This window comes from Musca vetustissima, unplaced genomic scaffold, assembly GCF_032173495.1.
Source record: "Musca vetustissima isolate MV318-11 ecotype Yass unplaced genomic scaffold, APGP_CSIRO_Mvet_v1 utg199273, whole genome shotgun sequence".
Taxonomy (NCBI): Eukaryota; Metazoa; Arthropoda; class Insecta; order Diptera; family Muscidae; genus Musca; species Musca vetustissima.
This window is the reverse complement of record NW_026875294.1, coordinates 1-10,219: the sequence shown is the minus strand read 5'-3', so window position 1 is coordinate 10,219 and position 10,219 is coordinate 1. Positions and strand designations below refer to the sequence as shown.

Here is a 10,219-nt window from a genome sequence, read left to right as displayed (position 1 = left end):
ACTACCACAAGGCGTGGATTTTTTAAAGAATATTTGCAAACAGTGTTCATTTTTGGCAAAATAGTCTGGCTGGCCACGATGCCATTTGAAAAATGTGACCGGTTCCCATGTTTCGATCCAAACATATTGATCATGTCGATCACCGGTAAAAGCTCCAACCCGAAGTAGTTGACGTTTGCCTATGAAATCAACAAAAAAATAAATAAATTAAATTAAAAATAATTAAATTCCATTTTATTTTAAAATTTTTTACCAAATGTCCGGAGTACCAATCTTGAGATCTCTTGCCATTTGTAGGCATTTTCTATGTCACAAGAGACATATTTGGCGACGACAAGATGGATGAAACCAAGAAATAATTTTGTTATTTTCATTTTTTTTTTTTTTTTTTGTTACACAATTTCAAATCATTAAGTTTACCGTGTGGTCAGTTGATATATAATAGAAATTATTATTATTCGATTGGTACAATCCTGCAGATTCCGTGGTGTATATTATGGTAGCAGAATTAACTCACTTGTTTTGATTTTATTCATTTTTAATTGACACATTTGCGAGCTTTGCCGAATGACGCCAAAAATCTAACTAAAGGAAGTTCACAATTTCTAATACCTTCAGTTATGCTTATCCGAATATTTATCATAAAATTTTACTGTTTGTTGGTGTTGAACTTTATTTCGAATTTCTGCAATGTAGTTGCTAATGACGTCATTGGCAGTTGATAACATAAACATTGGGCATATGTTATTGCTAACTTAATATTGGTGTGTTTTTAATAAGTTTTACAGCAAACGATTTATATTAAGTTTTGCAACATCTTTGTTAGAAAGTCGAACTACAGAGGAAAAATCTACATACATTAGCAATATTTTTATAAGGTTTTGGCCTCATTTTTCAACCACAAGGGCTATAATTTGGCATTCCGAGTTTTTGAAGGTTGACACAAATCTATGATTAATATAGGTTCAGACGGTATAGGTTGTAAAAATACGACGTAATGACTTTTTAATTTTTTTTTTTGGAAATTTATGCTATAAGAAATGTTTCCTAGCGTACACATTTGTCGATGGCATTCTTCATTCTTGAAGAAAATAATTCGCTGGGAAATTTAATTTAAAACTTTTATTTTAAATTTGGAAATGCCACACATTTTAAAATTATCTTTAAATTAAAATTAGCAACCGTTCCAAAGAACTAAAAATAACTTTAACGCGACTCAGAGGCAATGTATTTTTTGAAAAATTCTGGATTTTTAATCTCATGTGTTTGAGTCTGGTATAGGCACAGGTTGAATGTTAGCTCTTAACAGAGTTAATAGAACTTTTTTACGAATTGTCGTTTTGTTCGTATCACCTATATACAGCACTCCAAGGTATATTAATAAGGTAACCGTATCAAGGCAGCTGATGGTAACATTATATGTCAAATATAATTTTGATTCGCCGTAGGAAAATACAAAATGGAAATTTCAAACCAAAATTTACTAAAATTGTTTTTAAATTAATTTTATGAACTATTTAACAACTTCTGAGCAATGCGGTACTTTTGGACTGTCCACTGGTCTTAAATTTTCTATAGAGCTTAACCTTGATTCTCTAGCAGCCACAACAAAATTCCAGTATTTGGAATAAGCGAACATTTTATATACATACATATATACCATATCGGACCAAATACATCCACATATTAGATATGATTAAGTTTTGTTTATTATTCACACAAAATCTAACATATCATGTTTACAGTCCATTATTAAAACATTCATGCTTATTGGTTGATCAGGTCCGCTTCAGATGTAACATTTTATGGATTTCGGGTCATAATTGTGGCCCTAAGAGCAACCAAACCTTTCATTACGAAAAACTGTGGGTGCTGCCTTCGACCAGAACCGAACCTAAATGAGAAATATCAGGACGATTGGTCCATAACTGCGGACAGAAGTATAGTGAACTGGTACACATGATTGATTGATTCAGCTGGTAGATATATGACCAATCCGATATACGATGGGGTGGGTATAGGACTAACATTTCGTGGCGTTATAAACACATCTTCAGCGTGGACCACATATTGCATTTTAATTTTTATGATGATTTTATTCATAAAATTATAACTTACTAAAATGAGAAGAATTTCAAAAAAATAATTAAAAGTAAAATAATATTTTTTGATACTTCAAAATGCTGTGTTCTGATTGGTAGATAACAATTTGCTTCAAAATTAATATGTCAAATCGAATTAATTGAAATTCGCTTTGTTTGCCGTTTTGACATATCATATTACCAATTCGCCGATGCGGCTACCTTATATATCTACCTTGCAGCACTCCTTCCCATAAGGAGGAGGAGTTTGATAACAAAATATATATTTTTAAACAAAACGATAGCGAATTGAGAGAGCTTATTTGAATTTTGTATTATTGAGTATTGAAACAGTAAGAAAAGTAGTAAAGTCGGAATGGGCCGACTATATGATACCCTTCACCACGTTGGGTATATTGTAAATATGTAACCGAACACTTTCATGTTAATGTTCCTTCGAAGGAACATACACATGGCTTCCTGCAACCTATGCTAAATTTAATTTCATTCGGGCAGACTTTGGTTCTTTGGTACATTAAATCGGACGAAAATATATATGGGATCTATATCTAAATCTGAACCGATTTTTCAATAGGGTTCGTCATTGGGCCAAATAAATGAGCTGTACCAAGATTCATCCAATTCGGATAATAAATGCGACCTGTACTTTGTTTACAATTTAACATGGACAGACGAACGGACATGCGTAAGTCGACTCAGAAAGTGATTCTAGGCATATTCTAAAAAACATTTCTTTTTATTTGCCTGTTACAAATATGCAGGGTATAAAAATCTTACGGGGAAATTTACTCGGTAAAGTTTTGTACAAACAAAACGCGATGGATATGAATGTCAAATCATGAATTTTTCAACAAATTTGAAAATGTGTACCTTGATGTGTACAAGGTACACACAAAAGAACATACTGGAAAACTATGCAGACATACCTAATTTTCTAGGCTATAAACATTTGTAAAATATTTTATTAATTTGATATTTGTCAGTCTTAACAATTATTTCAATAAGCATTAACATAAAGAATGAAGAAAAACAACATTATCAAGTCTTGCAAAGGCATTCAGAGATTATTTTTCCACGGAAAATTGTGTATTTGCTGTGAACATCAGAAAGGGCATTTTGTGGAAATCTAAGCAAAAATGTCTATTGAAAATATGTCTTGAATATTTCAAAGGTGTAGCAAAAAAGAGGAATTTCTTATGGGAGTTGCTAAACATTACAACTTTAAAAATTCCACAGACAACAATATAGCGGGAACTTCCAGGTAATCGTCAACATGTAGTGTAAGTGTAGTACAAAATGAAAGAACTCGCTGTTGTAAACAGAAATTTACTGTGAAAAAAATTCATTTCGGTGGGGCGCCCGGGCCGGCCCCCCTGCTTACGTCCCTGATAGGCCCCATATAACGGTACTAAATTTATTCGGTTCGGCGAAAGGTTTTCTGAGCATGATCGGTTAAAATCGAACAAGGGCAATGAGAAACATGCAAATATCGATTTGCTATCTAAAATCTTATGAGCAACACTTTTGTAAAATATTCGGAGGTTGAAAAATATTTTTGTTTCGATTTTACAGAAAAAGGTAAAAGCTTTCTCTTCATCCATCCTAACATATGTCGAATTTATACTTTTTTTAAAGAATTTGCCAACCCAATAATTTTGTTCAACATTGTAATTTGTACGAAATTCGAAAAAGCGCTGCAAGTGAATATATTCTGGGCCTTTAAGCGGAATGGTCTAAAAGCTAACAGTTATGTATATTATAGGGTAATTTTAAGAACTAAAAGCATGTTTGACAAGTAAAAACTATGTTACGTTCGGCCCAACAATCATGCAATGTTCCAAGAGTCCTTTCACCAAAAATTCAGCTGCAAAATTCGGCTTCAATACTTGCATACAGCTGTATTTTGAAAGGCTTCACATTTAAATCCTTCCGCAAAATATTGCATGTTCTTGAGTGACAGTGACCCAATTGCTTTAGTGGTCGAAGAGCGCGATGAACATTGTTAATAGAGCACGCATTAAAGTTATTCTGAATTTCACACAAAACCAACAAATATAGTTCTATTCCTTTACCATATACTACCTTAACCACTAAAAGTTCTTAACACAAGATACAATATCATTTTTTTAACCCTTTCAGTGTAAAAAAAATGTTTTCGGAATAAAAATCTTAAGTTTTGTATTTAAAATCATATAAAGGCATAGAGTTTAGAAAAAATAGCCATTTTCATTTTAACCCTCGGACAGTTTCGTCTGTCTTTCAGCAAAACGGCACATAGGATAACCGAAAAATCACATAGAAAGAGAGTACATGATTTTAAATGTCGAATATATTCGACAAAAACACTGAAAGGGCTAATGCCATGTTCTGACGGGCAATCGAACGGCGTAGTTCGCTCTCAGAATTACCTACATGAATTAACCCGTTCATACAACACTATTCTTAATTCATGTTATCAGAGTTTTTTATTTCAAACTTTTTGTTTCTTGTTTTACGCCAAAATTCTAACATATTTACAGGAATCACATATGGATCTAAATAGAAAAATTAATTCTCTTTCTCCTGACTATAGTATGAACCCATATCTATTTACTTTTAATTCATGTTTTCCATTTTTTCTGAAAATATTGTTGTTTTCATACATGTTTTTATTTTCTAAATTCATATGTCACATACAAAAATTTGGAGAATTTTTTGTTTGAGTGTCCCCAAATTTGTTTCTTGTTTTGTACGCCAATTAGAACCATGGGGAAAGAAATTCACATTGCATTATGTAGATAACAAAATTTACATCCTGCTGCATATATAAAAACTAGACAATTTTTATACCCTCCACCATAGTATGGAGGGTATATTAATTTTGTTTTTCCGTTTGTAACACATCGAAATAATCATTTCCGACCCTATAAAGTATATATATTCTTGATCAGCGTAAAATTCTATGACGATATAGCCATGTCCGTCTGTCCGTCTGTCTGTTGTAATCACTCTAGCGTCCAAACGAATTGAGATAGATCGCCAAAATTTTGCATAGAGTCGTCCTTTGTCTGCAGGCAGGTCAAGTTCGAAGATGGGCTTTATCGGTCCACGTTTAGGCATAGCTCCCATATAAGGGTACCCCCCAATTTTCGGTATGTTGAGGTTCTTGAGCGCGTTTTTCAACCCAATTCGCTGAAATTTGGTACATTAGGTTCTTATTGGGTACCAAATTTCCCAACTAAAATTTATAAATATGGGTTCATATTTTCGGATAGCCCCCATATAAGGATACCCCCAATTTTGCGGTATTTTAGGGTTCTTGAGCGCGGTTTTCAACCGAATTCGCTGAAATTCGGTACTTTGAGTTCTTATTGGGTAGCAAATCTCTATACCAAAAATTATAAATATAGGTCAATTTTTTCGGATAGCCCCCATATAAGGGTACCCCCCAATCTTCGGTATTTTGAGGTTCTTGAGCGCGTTTTTCAACCAAATTCGCTGAAATTCGGTACATTGGGTTCTTATTAGGTACCAAATTTCCCCACTAAAATTTATAAATATGGGTCCATATTTTCGGATAGCCCCCATATAAGGGTACCCCCAATTTTGCGGTATTTTAGGGTTCTTGAACGCGGTTTTCAACCGAATTCGCTGAAATTCAGTACTTTGAGTTCTTATTGGGTAGCAAATCTCTATACTAAAAATTATAAATATAGGTCCACTTTTTCTGGTAGCCACCATATAAGGGTACCTCCCAATTTCCAGTTTTTGGGGGTTTTGACCGAATTTTTTTCACCGAATTGGCTGTAATTTAGTAATTTCAGTTATTATTGGGTAGCAAATCTCTCCACAGAGAATTATAAATAGAGGTCAATTTTTTCGGTTAGTCCCATATAAGGGTACCTGCAATTTTCGATATTTTGTGGTTCTTGAGCGCGTTTTTAAACCGAATTCGCTGAAATTTGGTATTTTGTAGTCGTATATGGTAACAAATCTTCCCACCAAAAATTATTAATATTCACCCCTGTTTAGGGGTAGTCCCCATATAACCCCCTTTTTTATATTAAAATAGTTATATGATTTGTTTCATGTGTTGTGGTTGGGTAGTCGTTACGGGGAATAGTCAATTTTTACCATACAAAGACTATTTAGCCATCTGTTGCAAGCATTCCGCCTTCTAAAGGCATTGTGATAAAAGAAACCTCAAACATGACGATAATGAAATATATCGGCAGACATTTAGGCATCTCCTCAATATAGTAATACTTCCTGAAGGAAAGAATTGGGATAAACAATTAAAATATTGGGTTCAATATTGGCATATACCGGTCATTAATTAGACATAGCCCTCATATAATTATATCCCCAAATATTCACTATTATCTACACAATGTAATCAATATTGGTCCATCTTTAGGCATAGCCTCATATAACTTTGTAATCTAAATTACAGTAGTTTGAGGATTTTATACTCTACCATGCGTTATCAGTATCAGTCCACTTTTTGGATCTTGAAGATTTTAGGGAAAATCCCCATTAAAAATTGCTGAAGTTTGTATTTGGTGTACATAATGGTTTACATAAATCGGTTTGTAGAATTATCGGTATATACCCACTTTTTGGTATGTTCCCTATATTTTCATTGCATGTATCTGTCAATATAACTATGGTGGAGGGTATCCAAAGTTCGGCCCGGCCGAACTTAACGCTTTTTCACTTCTTTACTTTTCATTCATCATTTTCAATATTACTAAAAAAGTTTGAAAATTTTATAAATATTTTCAAGCTGTCAAAATTAATTTATTTTCGATAAATGCTCTCAGTTGTTAGGGATGGGACAAATTTCTTGGTGATTCAGAGAGTGATTCGAATTGAACAACGTACAAAAGTCGGTGTTCGCTCAGACAATTTTGTATTGGGAACTAAGTAATTACTTCATAATTAAGGGTCGAACAACGAATGAGAGAGCGAACAACGCTCGTCTGTACATGGCATAAATCTCTTCTAACTCTAAATTTAAAGTGTATAGATTTAAAGTGTATAGCAGCAACAACAGATCTGTGTAGAGAACACATGGGTTTGCAAGGATCAATTGGTCTGTATAGAGTACACAGGCCTTTAGTCATGTTGCTAAGACAACACAGGTTTGTATAAAGTGCAATTGGCCTGTATAGAGAACACAGGGACTTATAAATACCATTTGGTCGGTGTGAAGATCACTGAGGTTTTTAAGGACCAATAGGGGAGCACATTTATTCTTGTTTTCGAAGCGGTTATTATATATTTTTATTTGAAATGTTTATGTTATTTTAAAGATTTTACAAAACTATTTACGATTATCGAAATGAAATATTAAACTACCATAATTCTTTTTCTTTTCACAAATACATTCAACCGGTTTTGGGGTTTCACAAACGCATTCTTTCTTTTCTTTACGACGTTCGCAAATATAACCAAATTTCACATGACACTGATGGTCATTCCATTGCATGTTCGGTCCCCAACCAATTTGTAAACAGTGTTCATTATTTCCATAAAAGTCTGGTTGGCCATGATGCCAATAGGAAAATGTGATAGGTTCCCATGTTGAGATCCAAACAAATTGATCATATCGATCGCCGGTAAAAGCTCCAACCCAGAGAATTTTATGGGTGCCTATGAAATCAAATAAAAATTTAAAGTTAATGGTTTTTCCATTTTATTTGAAAATCGTTTTACCAAATGTCCGGAATACCAAACTAGAAATCTCTTGCCATTTCTCAGCATTCTCAATTGTCACAAGAGCCATATTTTGGTGACGACAGGCTGATACGGCATGAAACCATGTATGCTGAAAATTTTATTGCTTGTCAGTTTTCCCTGTTTTTGTTACACAATTGCATGTCATGTAGTTTACCGTGTGCTCTGGTGATATATAGTATACATTGTTTTTATCCGATGTGTATAATCCTGCAGATTCTGTAGAGTATATTATGGTAGCAAAGACTATCAGAATTAATTGGCTTGTTTTTATTATATTCATTTTTAATTGTCAACAAGGAGAACGTTACCGAGTGCCGCTTAAAATGTAACTCAAGAACATTTTAAAACTATTGCAATATTTATTCATTCTTGTCCAAACATTATTTATCATAATTGTTGACTGCTGCTCGTGTTGAAACATTTTTTTTTGGGAATTCCTACAATGCGGTTTTCAATAAGAGGTCATCGACGGTAGATAACTTCAAGTCGCGATTATGGAATGCTGAATAATTTTTCGAAAAAGCTTCCCAGTAAACATTTATGAATTAACCAAAACAAAAAACTTAAATTGAATCTCGAAAACGTCCACGTACATTAAAATCTTGTCTTAATTAGAATAAATATACCAAAATAGGTTAAATAATCTGTAGAGTTTTCCAATAAGAGGTGTTATTTTGGTACTGAAAGACATTTCGCCTAACTGTTGATCCTATCTAATAACCCAAAAAAACCGTGGATTTATTAAAGAATATTTTTTCAAGGACCATTACAAGGCCTGAATTTATTAAATAATATTTTTTTAAGGGCCATCCATCACAAGGCGTGGATTTATGAAATAATATTTTTTCAAGGACCATTTTTAAAGATTACTTTTTCAAGGCCTATCACAAGGCGTGGATTTTTAAAGACTTCTTTTTCAAGGCCTATCACAAGGCGTGGATTTTTAAAGATTACTTTTTCAAGGCGTGGATTTTTAAAGATTATTTTTTCAAGGCCTATTACAAGGCGTGGATTTTTAAAGATTACTTTTTCAAGGCCTATCACAAGGCGTGGATTTTTAAAGATTACTTTTTCAAGGCCTATCACAAGGCGTGGATTTTTAACGACTACTTTTTCAAGGCATATTACAAGGCGTGGGTTTTTAAAGATTACTTTTTCAAGGCATATTAAAAGGCGTGGGTTTTTAAAGATTACTTTTTCAAGGCATATTAAAAGGCGTGGATTTTTAAAGATTAGTTTTTCAAGGCATATTACAAGGCGTGGATTTTTAAAGATTACTTTTTCAAGGCATATTACAAGGCGTGGATTTTTAAAGATTACTTTTTCAAGGCCTATTACAAGGCGTGGATTTTTAAAGACTACTATTTCAAGGCGTGGATTTTTAAAGATTACTTTTTCAAGGCCTATTACAAGGCGTGAAAGAATTTTTTTCAAGGGCGTGGATTTTTAAAGAATAATTTTTTCAAGGGCGTGGATTTTTAAAGAATAATTTTTTCAAGGGCGTGGATTTTTAAAGAATAATTTTTTCAAGGGCGTGGATTTTTAAAGAATAATTTTTTCAAGGGCGTGGATTTTTTAAAGAATAATAATTTCAAGGGCTTTCAAGGCGTGGATTTTTAAAGAATAATTTCAAGGGCCAACAAGGCGTAGATTTTTTAAATAATTTTTTCAAGGGTGTAAGACTGGGAGTAGATTTTTTAAATAATATTTTCATGGGCTATTACAAGGCGTAGATTTTTTAAATAATTTATCAAGGGTTACAAGGCGTAGATTTTTTAAATCATTTTTCCAAGGGCTATTACAAGGCGTAGATTTTTTAAATATTTTTTAAAAAAATCTACGCCTTGTAATAGCCCTTTAAAATATTATTTTAAAAAATCTACGGCTTGGCCTTTGAAAAAATTATTTAAAAAATCTACGCCTTGTAATAGCCCTTGAAAAAATTATTTAACAAAATCTACACCTTGTAATAGCCCTTGAAAAAATTATTTAAAAAATCCACGCCTCTTCAGAGACCCTTGAAAAAATGATTTAAAAAATCCACGCCTTGTATAGAGCCTTGAAAAAATGATTTAAAAAATCCACGCCTTGTATAGAGCCTTGAAAAAATTATTTAAAAAATCCACGCCTTGTATAGAGCCTTGAAAAAATTATTTAAAAAATCCACGCCTTGTATAGAGCCTTGAAAAAATTATTTAAAAAATCCACGCCTTGTATAGAGCCTTGAAAAAATTATTTAAAAAATCCACGCCTTGTATAGAGCCTGGAAAAAATTATTTAAAAAATCCACGCCTTGTATAGAGCCTTGAAAAAATATTTTTTAAAAATCCACGCTTTGTATAGAGCTTTGAAAAAATTATTTAAAAATACACCTTGTAATAGCCCTTGAAAAAATT

General features: G+C 32.9%; 1 protein-coding gene across 1 annotated transcript; it reads right to left on the bottom strand.

Moving 5' to 3' along the window:
* Positions 1 to 41: 41 nt before the first annotated feature.
* On the bottom strand, positions 42 to 7,869 carry LOC133337773 (lectin subunit alpha-like; the record flags this gene model as incomplete). Its single annotated transcript, XM_061545975.1, has 3 exons — positions 7,800 to 7,869; positions 7,416 to 7,736; positions 42 to 179 (listed from the first exon to the last, which is right to left on the bottom strand). Coding segments are annotated over exons 1-3 (529 nt in total), but the record flags the coding sequence as incomplete, so codon positions are not given.
* Positions 7,870 to 10,219: the final 2,350 nt, after the last annotated feature.